Genomic DNA, 23082 nt, shown 5'->3' on the forward strand with positions numbered 1-23082 from the left:
TAACGTGCAGGTTTGTTACATATGTATACTTGTGCCATGTTGGTGTGCTGCACCCATCAACTCGTCATTTACATCAGGTATAACTCCCAATGCAATCCCTCCCCCCTCCCCCCTCCCCATGACAGGCCCCGGTGTGTGATGTTCCCCTTCCCGAAGACTCAGTTTTTAATTCATAAAGAAGAGTAAAAGGAGCTATTTCCCAAGACCTGGAATTACCAGGATTGTAAAGTTGAAAGGTACCTAAGTGTATGCTTTTGTAAATTTTAAGGGATAAACAAATATTGTTTGTACCCATTTCTAAAAATGTTAGGGTTTTTTAAATTAAGCTATATATTTTACTCTCTGTTGACATTTTCTAATCTACTCATGTATATGCATTAATTGTGGATCTGAAACATTTAAATACTAATGTTTCCTTAAGTAATGCAATTAACTAGCAAGAGGCAATTATAAAAGTCTTTTGAAAATAGTTGAAAGTGTCTTTACACAGTCTTAAGTGTTAATAACTCGCATAAAATATTTTGTATAACCAGTCATCATTTCTGACACATCTTTTTGGGATATTTGATTCAGGTATTTGATCACCTTGGGGAGCTAGGGATTTCTTAGGCTTAATTACTTATATTTAAACCTAACAATTTAATGTGAGGTGAATACTATTTTGATTATATAGCTATCAGCACCACCAATTTTCTATTACAAATATATTTTCCCATCAGACAGTATGTTCCAACTCGAAGATAATCTTGCAAAGCAGATCTGAGGAGTGTCTGGGTTTTGTAGGTGGAACCAAAAAGGTGAAACAGGGAGAACAAGAAAATTACTCCTGTCAAATTGATTATAATAAAAGCCAAGTTCCAGTCCTCTCCAATATTTCTTTCTCCTATTTATAGAACATGTGTGCTACTATGTAATCAGAAATGTCCATAGAATTGAAAGGTGCCCTTAAACGGATGGATCGATTCAAGATTTTACAAAGCTATTCAGTGAAGTGGGAGTGATAGCAAAACATCCTAAAGTGATGCTGGATGCCTGTGAACAATAGAGTCACAGCATCCACATGGGGTCCAGGCAGGGCTGAGCCTTGCCCACTGACACAGGCCTTGGGTGAGGGAAGGTGGACATAATCATGGAACAAGCCGACCACCTCTAGTTTCCATCCAGTCACACGGCTCTGGAGCACATGGATCTTCCTAAGTGCCACCTGGACAATAAAAGAGGCTTCAGAGTTACAGAAACAGTTCAGTCTCCCTACATCGATTCCAAGCCCCTGAGACTCCAGTATGCGTACATCTTTTCCTGGATACTTTGTGCATCACCGTGAGAAAATGAGACCAAGTGTTTATAAACGAGACATCATTCCTACTGGACATAGTTGGAGGAACATGGGAAACAGTTACTAGGGTTGGAAACGTAACGAGAAATAAAATACAAGCTAAGCACAATGTGTTTTCTGTGAAGCAGCCACGGGAAGGGAAATGGTGAGCTTAGTAAGATCCCAACTTGCAGCAGTGTTGAGGGTGAGGTCACAGGAGAGAGGGAGGAACCCAGGCCAACGTTTTCTGCTCTTTGCCCAGGGAGCCGCAGCAGGGGCAGGATTTGTAAAAGGCAACGAAAACGTGTTCAGTGGCAAGAGAGCTGGAAGAACAACGTAGGTGTGCACGGAACTTCCCCGTAATTAGACAAAATTTAATTTACCCACAGGCTTTTCAAACAGTTTTTCTTCTCAAGTATCTGTGTTCCTCTAAGACTAGTGCAGGGGCAAGGAAGTGGGGATGAAGACATCCAAGTAAGAAAACAAAATACATTGAACATCTCAACAGGGACGAGAAGTGGAAAAAGCAATCACAATAGCATTCATTCCATCTGCAAGCGAAATGGCTTTACAAGAGCTCTTTGAGACATTTCTGAGAGCGAAATCCTGGAAAGTAAAATTCCAGTAAAAATTATAATTACAGGTTGACCTTGTAACATCAATTATCAGTTTATCATGCATAAATGTCAATTCACAGGCTTTCTATTGACTCAGACTTTTCAACAGTATTAGCACAAAAGTCAAAAACTGGTTTTCTCATGATTTTAGCCACACATATTCTATTTTTTTGCCCAAAGTCTTACAATTCTTCACCTGTGATTTTTCCTCCTCAGAGGAATTTGAGGTGATTAATCTTCCTCTTAGCTTTGGGTCTATGGGATGATTATTATCTTTTCTAGGCCCTTTTTTGCCCATCTGTCAAATAAAGGTGTCTGTCACTAACATGTTTTTACGCTCAAATCCCCAAACTTTTAAATTTCTAAAGTCATGGTGTTCAGTATCATATGGTTTTTAAATGTATCTGATGAGTGAAGGATTTGACAATTCCATACACTTTAAACATGTTAATTAATTAGTTAATTTTAATTACTTATCCACACCAAATAGCTTTTTCTTTTCCTTCAGAACTAAAAATGCTATAAATGGCAGTTATCATATTGCAAATTCCTGCTTTTGGAACACAGCATCTCTTTTATTTCCCTGTTCTTTTGGCTTCTTTGTTTACGTCTTTAAAAACATATTCCACATTGATTTGTTCATACAAACGAGGGCGAGCACCGAAAACTGGGAGCTGCAGGTTCAATCCTGGCTCCACCAACTCTTAAAACTGTTATCTAACTATCGCAAGAACAGAAAACCAAACACTGCACGTTCTCACTCATAGGTGGGAACTGAACAATGAGATCACTTGGACATGGGAAGGGGAACATCACACACTGGGTCCTATTGTGGGAAGGGGGTAGGGGGGAGGGATAGCATTAGGAGATATACCTAATGTAAATGACGAGTTAATGGGTGCAGCACACCAACATGGCAGATGTATACATATGTAACAAACCTGCACGTTGTGCACATGTACCCTAGAACTTAAAGTATAATAAAGAAAAAAAAAAGTCCTGGTTATCTTCGGCAAGTATTGAAAGTATTCTTCTTAGTTCTCTCATCTCAAAAATTAGTCGTGAAAAGAAAATAATTTACTACATACAGTTGTTATGTGTGTGTGCTTATACATATATATATGATTAAATGTATAAAAAAATATATATGCGTGCATGTGTCATTCAAAGTCTATTACCTCCAGTTACCTCAAACATTTCTTCTAAATCCTTCATATATAAGCACATGAATTTTTATCATTGTGTACTATATACACTATACCACAATCAATATATTTAAGCCCATCAGATCTAAAATGTTTTATGTTTCCTTTTCAGGTCCAACTATTTTGTTATTAAAATTAATATTTCCAAGTAGATAAATTTCAAGCAACTACTAGTAATGTGTCTAAGTATACAAACCAGTCAACAGAGTAGAGAATTAAACTGCAATCCAAAAGACAGTAGGCAGCCAGAACAAAATCAATATTTAAAACTTAACATAAGCCAGGTATCAGATGTGTCCTGACAAAATGAAAAAGAATGTGATTAAGTCGTATGTTACTTACTGGTATAGGTGAGTTGAAAACCTTGGTCGGTGTCAGATCCATTGGTGTTGAACTCCAGCCACAGGTGATTGGACGTGCTGTTTAGGATCAGCCTCAGTAGTTCATTTTTAGTGAAGGTGCCCAGTGGACGTGAGGAACTGTCTTTTCCATCGTAGACCTGACGAAAATCACAGCATGAGTCTCTCTATGCCTTCATTGGACTCTTATGTTAGCAATATTAATAAGACATCCAAATCTTCAAAGACGCTGTTTTATACGATACTTACAAAAGGCGTATAGTGTATAGAAAGATAAATGAAGGACTTAGTGCTAAATCATATTCATTCTTTAAGTTTTATCTTTACCATTAACATTAGAGGCAAAAGATCCCATTCTTGTTCAGATCATTTCATATTCATTACTTTAAGAGCTCTTTCTGTGTTTACTTAAAATTAAATAAATATTTCTTTACGTTTTTCACTACCTATCTGTTTATTCCTTTTCTCATAGTTCAGTTATAAAAGTGGGAAAGATTTATAATATTTTAGTCTTGAATATCTCCTCCGAACTCTCAACTAAGTCAAAGACCATACCCTTCCCTTCTGTTCCCTTCTGTCTGGATGCATTAAAGGACAACACAGTGTGCCGGAATCTTGTCACATTCTGTGGTCTGCAAGCCTGAGGTGGCTTTCATCTTGAATTTGTAATAACAGAAGTATCTCATCATGTAATAGTAACACAGAAGTGTGATGTTGCTTAAAGTGCTCTGTATGTGACATTATCTTCCCAAGGGGTTGTAAAACAAGAGTAGATACAGTAAGTATGTGGAATATAAAGAAGACATGGCTTAGTTTTGACCAGTTGGGAGAGGGAAAGTTCAGTCATGGTTCCCAACTTTTGGGGAGACAGGTCACACGGTGGGGAGCAGTGGGTTGGTGTCACCGCTATATTCTGAATGAGGATCGGGTAAAAGTGTTTCAGCCATGCACTTTCTGCCAATGCCCTGAGGCTCAGGTAACAGAAACAGCACTGACTTTCTGGTAGGACAAATACCTAATGCATGTGGGGCTTAAAACCTAGATGACAGGTTGATAGGTGCAGTCAATCACCGTGGCACTTGTATACCTATATAACAAACCTGCAATTTCTGCACAGGTTAATTCCCAGAGCTTAAAATAAAATAAAAAAGTCAATGCAGCAGTCCTCGCATCCCAATAACAATAGAGCACTAGGTGGGCACAGCTAATCTGCCTGCCTCCCTCACTAACAGGGGACCATAAAAATAAACATTTATTACATTATATTGGAAAATGCTCAGTTTGTCTTAATAGAAAAATGGAACCCTAACTAAATAAAATTAAACAGAGTCCTAGTAGGCTCTTTCAATGTGTTTATTTTCCCCACTTATTTCCTCTTTATATGGATTAATTCTTCTTTCATTGTCTTTCAATTAATATATAAACCCAGGGATGTACACAGACACACATACTCAGAAAAGGAGAAAATACATTTAGAAAAGATAATTTTGTGGGTAGTTATTTCATTACAACTAAATATGGACATGCTAGTGGGGTAGAATCAGATACCCTTTAATCTCCTTACTAAAAGACTATTGTCCCAGGTCATTGTTTAAAAACCATTATTTGGTTTATTCCATGTTTTTATTAGATGAGCCAGGGTCTGACATCCAGAGACTAAAAGGTTTTAAGTCCAGAGGAGTCTGGGTCAAAGAGAAAATGTGCAGGTCTCCCCAGGAAGGCCTTGGGCTACCCCGTATACCGTGGAATTGTCTGTAATTCACAGAAATCCATGAAGACGGGGAAACACGAAAGAACTCGACACTCCGTGAAGCCGCTGCTCGGTCCTGACACACTGTGAGCTCATCCGCTCTCCTGAATCTTGGCTTCCTCATGAGGACTTGACCAAGTGCACTGTGGATCCCTGACAGATTGTACCTCGCTCCCAGTGGTTTCATGGTTAGAACCACTAAACATAAACAGCTCAAAGGCTTAATCATAAGATTCTTCAGAACAGGAGTTCTTCCTTCTTTATCCACGTCATCAGCAATTAGCACTGGGTCCAACCACCGACACCCCAGAGAACGAGTATGTCACTGATTAACATGGAGCTTTCCCCTGTCAGTTCTCTAAAGTTAAAATCTGGGTTCAGGTTTTGCATTGATCACAAATAAAAACCCAGATAGAAGTGGAAGTCAGAAGATTTGATTTCTGATCCCAATGGTATGAGGAACAGGCTACACCTGTTCTGTACAACATTTCCTAGTTATATTTTTTCACCTATAAGTAGCTAGATTCAAAGGGTTCTTTTCAGTTATTAGAGAAAGCCTTCTGGATTCACTTGTTTAATACAAGGCTGTAAGTATTTGCACTACAGACCACCCTCCTCAGAGTTTGGCATTTAATCAATGCCATATACTTTAAGGGATGTTGCTGGGTTAGCAGATGATCACAGATCAGAAAACGTCACACAGAATGTTAGCATGACAATACTGAAAGTTCTGGGGAAATCTTTCCCCGTTTAACAGAAACTATACCCTGCAGATTTATTTCCAAAATTAATTGTGCTTTCCATTCTATATTCCTTTCATGACATGTTTCTGAGAGCTCGATATCTCTTATATGATTTTTCCACATGAAGCAAGAAAACATCATATTTATTTATGTGTGCAGGGGTTGCGTGAATATAAAATTTTAGTCTTTATTATTACATCGCAGTATGTGCGAGGGATCAATGTGAACAGCATTAGGCTCAAAAATTAAGATAATTTTACTAGAAATGTTTTTAACAGAGATCTTTATTAGCATATTTAACAAAATATATGCCTGCAAAACATGTAGGCATTTTATACGATTGACAGCTTCTCTGTAATTAAATGTGAGAAGCAAGTTTTTTAAAAAAAACTTTTTGTTATAATCAACAACTTTAAATGGCATGCAATCACAAATGAATGTAATTTCCTTCCTTCCATTCCAATAATATTTATCCTTGTATATTTTATGCAGTATCTCTAATCACTCACCTGCACTAAAGTATAGTTAAGAGTTATTTAAAAGTTTGCCTTAAAGGCTTACTGACTTCTAAATTTGAGGTTATTAAAAAATTCAGAAAATGCCTACTTGTGATGTAACTATTTTTTTTTTTTAGATTAGTAAGAATGTGCTAGTTTCCGGCCTAAAAACCACTTCTTAATTACAGTCCCTCATACTGCCAGCGTGAGCTTTCAAAAGACTATTAAAATGAAAGAACAACTAGAATAAAACCACTCTGCTAAATGATGACATTGAAATACAGTCAAACGCGGCCTTAGGAGGAAGGAAGGCCCTTTCATCTCCTGACCTGTGCACATAACTTCTAATGAGGTCAAGTGGAGCCCAGCGGGGGCTCCATTCCAGCCATTCTGTAAAGGGAGGACAAACAGGGTTTTCCCTTTTAGTTGGCTTTCTGCATATTCTCTTATACTGCTCATAGTTCAAAGTGAGTTGACAGTACTGAATCTAAAATGCATCATTATGTGCATCTAGGTAGATGTAAATTAATTGAAAAACCCCTGGAATTTTAAAAAGGGAATAAAAAGAGCCACGTGTTCCTTTCTTGCCCGAAACCAGGCTTCTGTTCAACGAAATTGCTCACCTCACTGAAATAAGCAGGTGATTGGATGGGTGATTTCTAGCAGGGGTGTCCAATCTTTCGGCTTCCCTGAACCATGTTGAAAGAACTGTCTTGGGGCACACATAAAATACACTAACACTAACGATAGCTGATGAGCTTTACGAAAATCACAAACACAAACAGTCTCATAGTGTTTTAAATATGTTTACAAATTTGTGTTGGGCCACAGGCAAAGCTGTGTTGGGCCACATGTGGCCTGTGGGCCGCGGGTTGGACGAGATTGTATCACAGCATTAGGTCTTGTTGCTTAAATCTTTTCCCTTTCAGTGCCCCGAGGCTAGGCTGCCCATTCTCCAGACCCTAGATCATAGAAGGTTTCCAGTTTATTGAAATACGTACAGTAGAGGTGAAAATTATATCAGAATCTTAGGAGTTAAGGGGCATTTCTGGTTGGAGCTGGGATTTTATAAATCAAGGCAGGACTTGGGTACCCCTGCAATCAATATTGAGATTCTGTCTTGTCCTGGCTTGGGGTCTCCTCATCAGCCCTGTCTGTGATCTGATCACCGTGGCTGGATTTGCCTCTGTTATCACTTCAGAACCTTTCCAGCTTTCCACACTATGGCCACATTTAAAAATCAAGATTAACTACAGAAAGGGTTGGTTTGAGGACCCTGCAAGTTTTAATAGTTACAATTATGTGCCAGACACAATGCTAGGAACATCCACTTATGTTATTAGATTAAATCCTCAAGACAGTCCAAAAATGTAGGTATAGCTGTGTTTTCTTACACATAAGGACGCTGAAGATCAAAAGTGTTAAATAACTTACACGAGGTGCTGGACTAATAAATGTTAGATCTAGGTTTATCTACAAGGTTATTTCAAAGTCCACATATACTGTTCTAAGCGAAGTGATATGACACTTCCTCAAAATTATTTGTAAATAAATATAAATAAATCATACATAAAAGATACATCAATATGTGCATATATCTATATGTAGAAAAACAGACAATATATTTTTTGAGAAGAAAAGTTGGAGTCATCCTGTTGGAGAAGATTCTTTTTACCTTGAGAGTATCTCCTTCAAACAGCTGGAAGCTTCGTGCTCGGAGGTGGATACCCTTGCCGGCTTCTGTTTCTATTTTATAGATACACTCATGGTTATTATCATAATTGGATGGAAAATTTGGAGACAGTAATGTTCCTTCATTTCCTTTGACACTTGCTCCACATTCAGCTAAAATAAATAGGACATCAGAGAAAGAGGATTCAAAAGTGGAATTACTGTTTTTAACAGATTAAAACCTTTAAAATCATGATAGCTTCCTCTTCTATCAATGTATGTCTGTTAATAATATATTATTTTAAAATAGATCAGTGATTTTTTAAAATTGTTTTACCAACTGGACACAAAAAGATACCCCGCTTAGCTCATTTTCAAAAGTGTCTTATTTATTTTAACAGAATGACCTCTGACTATGTGGAAGCAGCATGGTCTCACACAGAGAGTTCTAGAATAAAACAGAGGTGCTCCGGCACCATGGCTGAGGAGCTGTGTCACCAGGTTGTCACAGCACCTCTCCCACTAGCCTCGTTCCTGTCTCATGAAATGTCTCCACCAATTCCCATGCACCCATTCTACCGTTGTTTCTCTGCAGTTTTTCTTCACTGGTATCTTATGGCACCAACTGGGACGCATTCAAAGGGGAATCTAACGACAGACCAAACCACTGAGTTATCTTGTCGCAGTCTTCAGGATGTCACAGCCCTGAAGGCCTTAGCATTATGTCTTAGGATGGAAGAACATTCAACGGCAGTAAATATCTGCTTCTCCCCCTTTCCCAATGAAGGAAGAGGATAGTTGACTTCTCGATCTAAATTTATACCAAACAAAATTCCTCTTATCAAGGTCAAAGTGAAAATACATACAACTGTCTACTTTCTGTCAACCTGCGGAAAGTCACTTAACTTTTCAGCACCTGTTTCACTGTGAAAGTGAACAGTTTAGGTCAAGAATGCTTCCGAATTTGTGTTGGGCCACAGGCAAGCCTGCGTCGGGGCGTATGTGGCCTGTGGGCCGCGGGTTGGACAAGATTGTATCACAGCATTAACTCTTGTTGCTCCTAAATTCTAAGTCCAATACAATCACACACACACACACACACACACACACACACACACACACAAAATAATAAAGTGGCTACATATGCGGGTGCACACATACACAGAGGTTTGTATGTGCCAAGAGAGCTCCACAGGAGTCTGCACCAACAATTTTACAGACTATATGATGTGCCCAGCACTCTGATGTAAATATCCCACAGAATGCCTATTCGTTTGAAGAATAATTGTTAGGTTGGAAACCGAGCATCAGTTAAATGCCAGGTATGTACTGAGAGTGGGAAGGAAGGATGCACAGTGTTCATTTTCCAGTGGGTTGCTCAAGGTATTGCAGAATTTTGCAGATGATTTCTGCATGCCCATTGCCACGATGCTGATTCTCTCACACCCTCACTCCCTCTTTGACCATGAACACAATCAGCTACGTCACTGACCATGGGCATCCTAATCCACTTGCCAGCAGGAAGTTGCTAGAGATCCATGATTGCCCCCCAGTGATTTGTGCACACTGAATCTCAGAATGCTTCCATGTGGAAGGGTGTAGGGAGAAAGTCAGAGAGGAAAACGCTTGACAACTTGGGTTCACTTCTCCCTTATCCTCCTTAAACAAAGATAGAAAGGCAGACTTTGGATATGGTTCTCAGGGTGCAAGTGTTGAGGGAGAAGTGCAGGCAATTGGTGACTCAAAGATGCCATTGGGAATTTAAAATCATTTTAAGAAATTACAGTAATATAATTATACAATCATAATTATATATTGTATAACTATAATAACTTAAAAACCATCTTAAAAGACATATATATATATACACCCATGAGTAGGTGTGTATTTATAAATACATATAAATATATTTATATCTATAAAATATCTATATTATATATAATATATATCTACAAAATAGATATAAATATATAAATATGGAGAGAAAAGCAACTGATGTGTTTCTCATGCTCCATACTTGGGCATCCCTACTCCAGCCCACACCTTGCTGTGTTTGAACAGTGATCCTTCTCTGTTAGCAATTTGATGATTTGCAGACAGTGTAAGGTTGAAGAAAAATGGCTTTACAGGCTGGGGGCAGTGGCGCATGCCTGTAATCCCAGCACTTTGTGAGGCTGATGGGGGTGGATCACGAGGTCAAGAGATTGAGACCATCCTGGCCAACATGGTGAAACCATGTCTGTACTAAATATACAAAAATTAGCTGGGCGTGGTGGCGCACGCTTGTAGTCCCAGCTACTTGGGAGGCTGAGGCAGGATAATTGTTTGAACCTGAGAGGTGGAGGTTGCAGTGAGCTGAGATCCGCCACTGCCCTCATGGAGACATAGCAAGACTCCATCTCCAAAAAAAAAAAAAAGAGAGAGAAAGAAAAATGACTTTAGAGTTTAAACTCAACAATAAGCTATTTAGATAGTAAGCTCCTTGGAAAAGTTAATAATTTGTGGATATTGAATATCTTTGTTGGATATTCTTTTATTTTTTTTTCCTTCCTGAAGAAAGTGTCTTTCACATAAAAGCCAAAATAAATGAAAATAAAGTTTAAAGAAGCCAAGCTGTGTGTCCTCCCTCGGCTGCCCCATGGAGAGAAGAGTTGGGGTTTCCAGCTATAAAAGGTGCTGTCCTTAAAGGGAATAAAATAAGAACATAATTCTAACGACCAGAGAATGAAACCTAGTCACAAATATTAGGGAATATTTAAAATTGAATTTAACAAAAATCGACAAAGGCAACCATTCCAAATTTAGGTCTTTTGTTAGGTTTACAAGTTTAAAAACAATTCATGCAATTGAAGATATACTGGCATAGTGGCAAATAAATAAATCATTTTCAGGTGGGGAAGGAATGCTGGGACATGGGCACAGTCTCAGGTACAAGACAAATAGGATGTTTTTATGGCTTTATCAACATGACCGAAGTGAAGCATCACAGGAAGGAACTACGGGAGATGGGACTGCAAACACAGCCTGAACCAGGTTGTAGGGAATGCCTGCGCTTCCTTGAACCATGGCAGGAGTTCCCTGAAAGAGTTTGGAGCATGGACGTGCCCTGATAAAAGGATGTTTGGAAAAGAGGAATGCCCTAAAACAGTTGAATTTTAAAGACTCTAAACAAAAACACAGAAGGTATAGATGTTGTGAAGATTGACTTGTGACACAAATTCTAGAATTTCAATAGAAGAGGAATATCTTTGAAGGTTCAAAGAAGTAATCGTAGGAAAAATGAGTTGTAGTAATACCATGCCTGATGGGGTATAGGAATTTATCTAATTTTTTTTTTTTTGGTCTATATGTCACTTACATAATGCATGCTCTTATTACTATTACATCATTGGCTGGGCGTGGTGGCTCACATCTGTAATTCCAGCACTTTGGGAGGGCAAGGCGGGCAGATTACCTGAGGTCAGGAGTTCAAGACAAGCCTGGCCAACATGGTGAAACCCTATCTCTATTAAAAATACAAAAATTAGCCTTGCATGGTGGTGCATGCCTGTTGTCCCAGCTAATTGGGAGGCTGAGGCAGGAGACTTGCTTGAACCCAGGAGGCCGAAGTTGCAGTGAGCCGAGATCACGCCACCACACTCTACCCTGGGCAACAAGAAAGAAGCTCTGTCTCAAAACAAAACAAAACAAACAAACAAACAAAACCATGGGAGTATATACCAAAACTAAACCCATGTTACACATGAGAAAACTGAGGCACAATAACACTAATTAACAGGCTCAAGATCACACAGCTGTGAGAGGCAGACTATTCTTTGAACCCCAGGCAATCTGCTATCAGAAGGTGCAATAATTGTGCTATGTTTGTTAATACACAATGTTGGTAATCATTCCTATTGGCAGATATTAAATAATCCGTGAGGGTTACTTGCTTATGACTTTAATAACCTTGTGAGTCCAACAGGATAGGAAAGTGATGCTGCTGAGGGAAGCAGCTTTCTGAATGGTATAAGTTACTATTTTACAAAATGTTCTTTGAAGAAACATTGGTATACTTTTGGAGGCTTGTCTTCTGACTTAATTCTGTTTTCAAATTAAATTAGAAGAATTCTTGCCAAAGCTTGTTATCTCCTTTCCTATCTGCTCTCTAACACTACCCCTGCTGACCAAGATACCACCAGATAGCTCACATATCACAAAATGTTTCCTTTTCCTTGTTTCCACAGCTGTGCGGGTGGGCTCCCAGTATACAAAAATGGATACAACGTGATATTCAAATCAAAGAATGGATGTGTCAAAGAAACTGAGAGAGGTGCTCCAGACCCTGGAGCAGTATCGCGGAGGACATAATGTAATAAGACACTGATATTAAGTAAAGAGCAAGTGCTCAGAAAATTGCAACAGTTAAGTGACCAAAATTTCAAAAATTATTTGAGCTTGATTTCAATCATTCATTGAAAATCACCATTAGAACAATTAAATGCTTCATTTTAAAGAAGTTTTTTTCAATAGTCTATTTAATATTAATTTAAGATGAATGAATACAATGTTTCTTAATACAAATCACTTGCTGTTTTATAAAAAAGCTACTGAAATGGTAATTATAATTGAATTGTCACTTAGATTTTTGCAATTGAACGAAACTAATTAAAATTAAATTAACACAGGAGAAAGGAGTTAATTGATTTTTCAGTCAATTCTTCTGTACAAAGGCAGCTACCTGCAAAATTTGCTGTCTCAGTCTGCTTGGCCTGCTGTAGCAAAGTACCACAGAGAGTGGCCTCAACAACAGACAGACGTGGAGTCTAGGAAGTCCCAAATTCATAACATTAACCAAAGTGTCTGTATAAATTAATACATATTCAATAGTAGGGAAAGTTATTTTATTGGGGACATTAAATAACTATTTATTTGATTATTTAAAAAACTAAGTAAAATATATAACCTCTCAATCTGCCTATTCAATACAGTTAAATTGGATTCAAATTCTACAGCTGAAGCAACTTGTCCACCTAAATAATGTTGAGCCTACACAATACCTCACATTTAACAGAGATGTTTCTTAACATAATGACTGAAAGTAAAGGTGTATGGCTCTGGTTATTAAAATGTAGACATTGTTGTGGGGCTTTTGAGGGCATTATGAAATTGGGAAAACCATTAATAGGCAGGCCTCTATGTTTTAGAAGCTTTATTTTAAAAGTACAGAAATAGAAAACAGCTCAACTAAGGAACAGAAACAGAAAATCTACCTTTCTCCTTTAAACCAAGTTCATTGTGTTCTACACAATAAGTAAATCTTGCCCATAATAGAAGTCTATATAAATCAAAATGTGCAAGTCCATATTTACTCACAAAGAATATCTAAGAATTTCACAAAATGGTACTATTTTTAGCCCATGCATTATCCTAAAACCTTTATTTTTACAATTTAGCGTCATTATTGGATTAGCTTTTAAGAAGCAATAGAAACTAACATTTTAGCTTAGAATGTTGTTCCAAATTTTTAAACCCAAAATTAGAGAACTACATAGAATTATATATAGTTTAGTGATATATATGAGACATATCATATATATCACATATCACATGTGATGTATATCACATATCACATATGTCTCATATATATCACATATGATATGCATCTTATATATCACATGATATGCATCTTATATATCACATGATATGTATCATATATATTATATATATCACTAAACTCTATATATTGGTATTTTTAATGAGATATATTTTTTAATATATCTCCCTCTATAGAGAGAGAGTTTAGTGTTAAACTAGATCTAAATTAAATTAAAATACAGGCAAGATATTTTGTTTTACTATGCCTGTTGGAAATAACTTATAATCCATTCAAAAATTGAGGATAAGGGTGTTGTTGATTTTTTTCTTTTTTTTATTTCGCCCAGTGACTTTCTACTTTGTCAAGCAAATAGATTAATACAGTTAATCAATAAGAGGCTATATCTCACTTTCTTTCATTTTTTAAAAAATTCTCTTACTAGATATGCATTTAAGGCTTATGCTGACGTATATATACAGCCCTTTAACACCTTGTCTGAGAAAATTTTTTGTTCAACTAATTCTGAAACGATGTCATAGATGCAATATTAGGTTACAGAATTATAGTGAACATTTATCTCCATCATATGTGCTCTCTAACTTTGCTCCTGCTCTTTTGACCAAAATACTACAAAAAGTCACAAAACATCACAAAATATTCAGTTTTTGTTATTATTCAAAAGCTGTGCAGATGGAATTCTAAATGTCCTAAGCTAATCACGACTGCCCTGGCCACAATGACTGCTCAGGAATAGGCATGGGACTCAATGTGGGCCAGTGAGAGGAAACCCAGGACTTGTACATAAGCGATCTTGACATAGCTGTTTCCACAGAGCTGCAGGATGTGGGGCTACTGCACTGTATGTGATGATATGAGATCAGGAAGCCACCTAGTGCTTTACCCAGGTTGGCAAAACTGAGAGATGCTGAGACTTCAGGTTCTTGTTGATGAAGTTGAACCCTTGATCAAACCTCACCTGAAGCTGTCCCTATGTATGGACTTTATATCACCTTACCAATAAACTTTCATTTTGACTTAAGCCAATGTGGGCAACTTTTTCTCTAACTTGCAAGCGGAAAAGAAGATCCTAAACAATACATGTAAAATACACGTGCCAACACGTGCCAGAAGAGATGGTTTGAGCATTGAGGTTGAATACCCAAGGTATATATGATATTATTTCTATCATCCTAAATACATCATCAGGTTGAAAAAAACTCTAAAATGAATAAACACAAATAATAAAAAACTTTCCACCTCTTTCACTGAAAAGTGACTTGATAGAAAAATAGTTCTCAGCTCAGACGCTCACTAGAAATTCCATTTAAGGTCAGACATTTATTAGGGAGGTTAAAATGGCATGCTTCTAACTCAGTCGACATTCCTTAGGCATCACCTGCAACCTTTGGTATGGATTTGCCTCTTTCCTTGCCACAGGCAAATCATTTTTATTTCTATAATTTTAGAGAAAGGAACATGAAGTATGGATGAATCAAATTTTTGAGATGAAAAGAGAAGCTTCTGAGGAAAGCAATTTTCCTCTTTTGGATACACAGAGCTTAGGGATGAGGCAGCCCACTGTAAAGCAGCCGTCAGTCCGAGGAGGGAGACAGAGAGATGAAGACAACTTGAGGCCGGGTGCGGTGGCTCACGCCTGTAATCCCAGCACTTTGGGAGGCCAAGGCGGGCTGATCACAAGATCAGGAGTTCGAGACCAGCCTGGCCAACATGGTGACACCCCATCTCTATTAAAATTACAAAAATTATCTGGACGCGGTGGCGCGCGCCTGTAGTCCCACCAACTCGGGAGGATGAGACAGGAGAATCACTTGAACTTGGGAGGCAGAGGTTGCAGTGAGCCAAGATCGCGTCACTGCACTCCAGCGTGGGTGACAAGAACAAAACTCTGTCTCAAAAAAAAAAAAAAAATGTAATGGCAAAAACTGCAATTACTTTGCACCAATCTTATAGAAAGAGCCCTGTTGCTCTGTGGGCCTGAGAGGGCTCCATCTGTCTGCACAAGGATGCTGGGTAAGTGCTGGGTGCACTCTGGAGAGCCAGTGAATGAGGGACTCTGAGCCAGGACAGAGTGGAGGGAGAGTGATTGCTCTGATTAGTAGGGGAAGCACTGACCAGGCTCTGTTACATTGGGCGAATCGATGGGGTTTTCACTTTGGAGAGAGCATTCTGCGAGCTGCGGCCCCTGGGGGTGGTGGGGTCTGGGGAGCTGGGGGAACCATCAGGGGGATGAGGGGATATGGAGGGAGTTGGAGCTAGGAGGGTGGGCAGGAGGAGCCTGACCTGAGAGCTCTGCAGTGGTCAGAAACCTTCAGAACTAGGAGCTAAGCAGGTATGGGGAATGAGAGAGAAATGAAGACAGCACCCAAATGCACCAGAGGGGTTGGAAGAAAAATCAGGGAACTGCAGGCAAAATGCAAAAGACTAAATACAAAAAGGGCCTGTCCAACGCCCTCCGTTTCCCTGTTCAGTGCAGTGGTTAAAGGCTGAGTTGCAGGCTCCCTGGGTTTGAGTCTTCCTAGTTCTATGTCCTTGGGCAAAGTTTGTAGGGTCTTTGTGTCTTAATATTTCCACCTGTAAAAGGAAACTGTCAACCGTAGGGTTTACTTCATAGAATTGTCATGGGACTAAATACATTATTACATGGAAGGAGCCTGAAGCAGTGGCTGGTCTACCATGCAGTGTTTAATAAATAGTAACTATTCTTCCAACTCTGGTTACTTATTCTTTCATATTTTAGACCGCAGAGTAAAAACTTGAATGACAAGAAAAACAATGTAAAGATAATGACTGTGGATGAAATAGAATAACATTTAATGGGTCTTAATCATTATAATCAGTAGACTACTTACTGTGACATATCTAGATGTCACTTTAATTTCACTGAATTGGGGGTTTTGCCCAGACTTCAAACAGTCTCAGTTAGGAGTCTCTGGAATAGACTCCAACCAACTCTGGGAACTCCTAAGATCATCTACAAAATACCGTATCTTTTCTTTCTTGAGATAATATTCAAAATTTGCCTTCCATTCTCAAATAAATATTTTAACCACAAAAAAGTAAGATTTTAGGAGATTTTAGGATATCTATTTTAGGATAAAAACAGATTGTAAAAATATATAGACACCTGTTTTGGAAAGAGACACAGATGATTTGATTCAAGTTTTTGTTTAATTTTTTTAATAATGAAATTCTGACTATGTGTCTCTCTGGCTCATTAACATTCAAAAAGAGAGCTTTATCATTTGAGTTACATAATATTCCTAAGCAACTCCAAAAAATCAAAGAGATTCTACACCATGGTAAAATAAAACCAGTTATGCTAAACAAGTCATGCTAAGTGAACAAGTTTGTGTTTTATATGGATTATTACATTTTATCTTCAGACCTCCCCCACCTGCCTCCAGTTTGTTAACTGGTTAAATTAGTGTGGTTTGTATTCTGGACTCCATGGACTCAGAAGGCTTGGTGTTAAGGAGAACTTTGGTTAATCTCTCACCTCCCTTTTTTCTTTACAACGACATTAGTCAGTTTTCTGTCACTTTAAAGAACAATTCGTAAGGCCCAGAATATGCTGAGCAACATGGCTGGGTTGCTATGGCAGGGACCAGACCTTGTCCGTATAGCTAACAACGAGAGCTCTGGCTGTGTGGGCAATACACCCTCTTTAAGCTACGACAGCAGTGATGATTCTCCTTTGCCAAACTTCTTACAGTGGCACAGTTTCCAGATTGCCAATAAACGTCACCCTACCAGATCAACAAGCCAGTACCAGCACGTGAGCCCAGTACTTCATTTCAAGGTACCGAAATAAAAGTTCCTGTTACTCTTTGGAATTATCTCTTGGATTCCTCCAGAACACACTGAAAAAGCAAATTCAGCATTCAAATGCCTATCATGCCCACTTAGCAGGAGTGTGCAACCATCATCCAATCAAAGGGTACAACTGACAACAAAAACGAAATTGTCACCATCGTTATACCAAGGGACATGTGCTGCTTTTAACCAACATAATTGCCAGAGGTTGTGTTACTATAGCTTGGCTTCTTTCTTTTTCATTGTTTTCTTTTGCTCCAGATTTTCTCTCTCTCTCTCTCTAATATATGTATTTTCTTCCCTTCATAAATATGCTTGACACATGCTTTGGGTTCACTCTTGTTCAACCATAAAATTTCAGAGCTGAAAGGGACTTACATTACAGATGAGCTAATTCAAGCCCAGAGCAGTTAGGCAGCTCCCCTCTCCCCTGCTTGGCAGAGTGGGGCCCATAATCTCACCCCCTCCTTCCTTGTCAACAACCCCCCACCCCGTCCCGACCACCCTGGGCTTCTTGCCTGGGCTATGCCCTGCCCCCATGGATGAATGAAATGAAAGCGTGTGACCACCTACCCACACACCTTGGCAGAGGTGCACTCCACACACGGCGGCCCCCACCCAGGCAGGTAAGCTTGGTTGCACCTTCTAAGCGATATCCCGGGAAGCAGGAAAACGTCAGAGAGTCTCCCACACCAAAGTGAAAACCAATTCTTCGGCTGAAGGCAGGGACTCCAGGATCATCACACGGCTCCAGGTCGTACTCTGAGGCATGCAGAGACAGAGTAAATGCATGAGGATCTGGGTAAATACACAATGATTAAATAGCCAGAGTAGAAAGGTGCTATTACAAAAAATAAATCTACATATATATTTTCCCCAAACACTTATAACTGTTACGTGCATTTTTTGTCTTGTACTATGAACTGTCTAATGACAAATGACATGGTATTTAGTATTTTTTTTTTTTAAATTGACAAGTAAGAATGAGAGTTACTAGAGGCTGGGAAGGGGGTGTATGGAGGGAAGGATAAAGTGATGTTGGTCAATGGATACAAGGATACAGTTAGAAGGAATATGTTCTAATACTTGATAGCAGAGTAAGGTGACCATCGTGAGTAATAATAAAGTGTACATTTCAAAATAGCTCAAAGGCAAGATTTGAAATGTTCCCAACACAAAGAAGTAATAAATGTTTGAGGTGATGGGTATCTTAAGTATCTTGATATGTTTGTCACACATTCTACTCATGTATCAAAATATCACATGCACCCCATAAATGTGTACAATTATTATGTAATTGAAGACAAACAGACAAATAGCATATTAAAATGATATAATTCACTTCAAAACTGTCCATTTTAAAGTGTGGAATAATTTCACTGATATTTCTAATTGCTTAAATTGGTTACTGTATCCCTCCCGAAGGTGCTTTTTGATAACTAAGGCATGAAGCATAACATAAAAGCAAAGGCACAGGGTTGTGTTTGTGGAAAGCTTATCATAGCCAATTTCACCTCTAGAATATACCTCAGTGAGGAATAGTGGAATTTTCCTCTGTTTATTTTCAATCTGTAAACAGTGCGAGATTGAAAAGTAGGAGACAAGATTTTGTACTAGAATTACTATCTCACACCTTGCTGTTATCACTTTCCTTCTCTCTAAGGATATACTGTGTACACTCAATTCAAACCATACGTTTCCTGTCATTTCTTTAAAAACAACTGAAAACTCTTGCCAAATAGGAGAATAATTTGATATTATTATATGCTATACCTATTATCTTATATAAACAAACATCATGATCCTGTGGTTCTTTGCTTTGTGTATATTTTTACTCCATAGTTTATACAATATCCTCTGAAAGATACTTAAAAGGACAGAAAGCCTGAAACAATATCATGAGGTTCGAAGGTGTGTATTAGTTGTAACCATCTTGATTAGGCTTTGTAAGGATTCTCTTACATTAATTGTCACTTAATCACTATTATACAAAGTTATTTACACTTTGTACATGTTCATCTTCATCTAACTCAAGAAAAGTGTATTGTCCTCAGAATTCCATCTTCTCACCTACTTAAACACTTTGTTCTTGGAGTTTATCCTTTTTCTTTTCCTCATCAATTCTCTTATTTCCATCAAGATAAAAATACATCAATCTTAAGAATGAGGTAAACAACCAAACCAACCAACAAAACAAACTAACACCACCAATCTCAGGACTTCACAGTCACCCAACCACCATATCATTTCTCTGGTTATCATTAGCACAAACTTTTCAAAGTGTTGGGTGTATCTTCCATTTTCCCAACTTCCCCTCCAAGCCTCTCTTCATCTCATCTATTCAGGTTTTCCTTCACAGCCTTCCACTCAAATACGTCTTACCAAAGTCACAGTGACCACTCGATGCAAAAACCAATGGTCAATTCTTAGTCCTCCTCTTACTAAGTAGGTTTTAAAACAATTGAATGCTCTCTTCTTTCTTAAAAGGCTGTCCTTTCTTAGCTTCTGGGATGCCACTCTCCTCCTAACTCACTGGACCCTACTTTTCAATTGGCTGATTCGGATCGTCTGCTGCCCCACGTGTTGAAATTAACTCTGCTGATGGGTTTCCAGTATTTCTTTTTCTTTAATATGATCCTGTTATATGAACTGAAGACTCTTGTCAATTGCTTTTGAATACATCCCTTAATATCTGCAAGAGAAAAAGTCTGTATTTTCTTCCCAAACCTGCTTTACTCTTAGTGTTTTTGATGCAAAGCATAGCATCCTCATTCATGCAGGTTGAAAACCTTGATCCCACTCTGTATTTTATGCCACACCTTCGCTTCCTACCAATCAAGTCAGCTCTACCCTAGCATCCTTCCTGTCATCTGAGCTTCCATCTGGCATCTCTTGCTGGGATTGTATAACATGTTCCTGTTGAGACTCACATATTATCTTTCAAATAACATTGAAAAAGGTCAGATCATGTCAAGCTCTTCAAATCCATTCAATGGCTTCATGCAACATTCACCATTAACATCCAAGTTACTTATGTTATGTGCCCTCCATAACTAACTTCACATCCTTCCACGTTCCCCTCAGTTTCAGGGGTCGGTCTGGCCACAGTGCCCCTCTTCTTTATCCTAAATTTGGTGGCCTGGTCCTCCTGTTGCACCTCCTTCTGCTGACAGCCCACCCAAATTAGCTGGACTGTCCATTCTCTGCTTCACAACCAAGTCTCAGCCTGTCAAAGAGACCTGCCTAGGCAATTAAAGAATGAGTACACTCTCCTCTGTCCCAGGTACTCATGACTCAACCACAGAAGAAGAAACAGTATCCTCATTTGAAAATTCATGGTACCACTGAAGGAGGCAAATACAGAAAAGTAATTGTGGGAAATAAACAATTTTGGTGTGAGAACGTTGTCATGGAAACGTTTTCTCCTATGTTATCCAGAAGAAAACAAACTCCGCGCAGGGAAAAGAAGAAAGGCCGCATGTCAGAGACTCCCTCCGACCCGGACAGGAGGAGTTTTGCCTCACGAAAGACGCAGAAAAGGTTTTTTTAGGAGAAAAAAAAAAAAAAAGTCTCGCTCTGTCACCCAGGCTGCAGTGGCACCATCTCAGCTCACTGCAAGTTCCGCCTCCCAGGTTCATGCCATTCTCCTGCCTCAGTCTCCCGAGTAGCTGGGACGACAGATGCCTGCCACCAAGGCTTTTGAATGAAGAGAAAACCACATATGTGAAGTCGCAAAGTTATCCAAGTTTTAACCTTTTGAAGAGAATGACTGAGAAATGATGCTAATTCACTAGAAGTTAGCATTCAAGAAGTAGACACATCGTAGCGGGTGGGAAAGTAAGTGTGGAGTATCCAGTGCACACAGTTAGCAACCAGTAGCAGACAACGTTATGTAAAATGGGGATTGCGCAGATTTAGCTAAACCAACTGCAATATGGGGCTCTTTTTCTACAATGTTACCATTAACATCTGCAGAAATACTGACAAGGACACACAATCAGGAAATACTGCTTTATTAAGGCCTTCTGAGAAAGGCAGAAATAAACTCGATTACCAGGAAAGAAGGCAGATATAAAAGCATCTGAATGCCATTCATGATAAACAACAAAGTCTCTGGATGGGTAAATGCTTCATTTGTATAATAACGTTGCTTGTTATTTGTATACTTAAAAAATAAACTCCATGGTATCAGTGTCACTGGCAATTGTGTGCAGCCCAGTTTCGAGGCAAAAATCTTTCCAATTGAAATTACTCCTCTAACATATCTAAGGAACTTGTTTACCTTAAAGTTGGCTTTGCAATCAAAAGTGTTATTTTTTTTTATTTTTTAAAAACCTTTCTGCTTGTGTGCAACTGTCTAGATGGAATTGATTTCTTCTGCAGGCTTTAGGTATTATTTTCTACTGGTTATATTGAGATGAATTGTTCTAAATGTTTACAGACTGTTCCCACTTTAAAGATCCATGAAAGAGTATGTGGTTGTTGGCTTGCTTGCTTGTGTAAGTAGTTTATAATGAGAATGTCAGCTGTATAGTTCCATTCTGACTTTTGGTTATTTGTATGGTCTGAGAGTGTTACCCAAAATCCATGTGCTGGAAATTTGATCCCCTTTTTGGGGATGTTTAGGTCATGAGGGATCCACCCTCATTAATGGATTAAAGCCATTATAAAAGGACTTCTGGTCTTCTACCACATGGGGACATGGCGAGCCTCCCTTTTTGGTCTTATATCCTCTGCCATGTGATGACACAGCAAGAAGGCTCACCCCAGACGCCAGCACCTTGATCTTGGACTTCTCAGCTTCCAGAACTGAGAAACGAATTTCTATTATTTATAAATTACTTACTATCAGGTATTCTATTATGGCAAGTGGCACAAACAGACTAAGACAGTAGTCATCAAAAGAGTTACCGTCAGCCCTGTGCTAAGGGCACCGGAATAAGAAACTGATGCAGTAAAATGAACAGAATTTGCGTAGACTCCTGAGAAACACCTGCAGAAGTGAACAACAGACTTGTGTTGCTGCCATTTTCTTTTTTTGGAGAAGTCTATTTAAATTCATTTTGGATCATGATGAAAGTAAGAACAGGAGGAAGTGATATTCTCATAGTGATACTAATTGCGATACACCAGGGGAGAATGCACAGAGAGAGGGATTTAGGAATTAGTGTTGGAAAGATTTAAGTCTTTGATATATAAAGTGGCACGTTTCATGATTACTGCTGATTACAACAAATTTCCAAGAACTCAAGTGGTCTGAGCCAGTCTTGAAAGCTTCACGTGAGCAGTGAAATACCAAGAAAAATCAATAAAGTCAGATTAAGATAAATGGCAACTAGGTAGAATTACAGGGAGGAGAAAATAGTTTAGAGCATGTTGAAATCCCCAAGAAATATTTTCCTTGAAGACACTATTTTATTTTACATAATGCTTCTCATCATGCAGTAGTTAGTAGGCAATCGTGAAGTTCTTCTTATAGTTGGCTCTTGAAAAGTATGTAACAAACCTGCACG

The 23082-nt window shown here is 38.6% G+C and overlaps 1 protein-coding gene across 2 annotated transcripts in view; it reads right to left on the reverse strand.

The window, feature by feature from the left end:
• CSMD1 (CUB and Sushi multiple domains 1) overlaps nucleotides 1-23082 on the reverse strand; it is a 2045798-nt gene that overhangs the window by 385341 nt on the left and 1637375 nt on the right. For both annotated transcript variants that reach the window (XM_005562521.5, XM_065518732.2), the window contains exons 21-23: nucleotides 18143-18331; nucleotides 8162-8331; nucleotides 3480-3636 (exon numbers count right to left, since the gene is read on the reverse strand). In XM_005562521.5, coding sequence (XP_005562578.3) covers nucleotides 3480-3636; nucleotides 8162-8331; nucleotides 18143-18331 — 516 coding nt within the window. The remainder of the gene's footprint in view (nucleotides 1-3479; nucleotides 3637-8161; nucleotides 8332-18142; nucleotides 18332-23082) is intronic.

Source organism: Macaca fascicularis, chromosome 8, assembly GCF_037993035.2.
Source record: "Macaca fascicularis isolate 582-1 chromosome 8, T2T-MFA8v1.1".
In the NCBI taxonomy this organism is placed as follows: domain Eukaryota; kingdom Metazoa; phylum Chordata; class Mammalia; order Primates; family Cercopithecidae; genus Macaca; species Macaca fascicularis.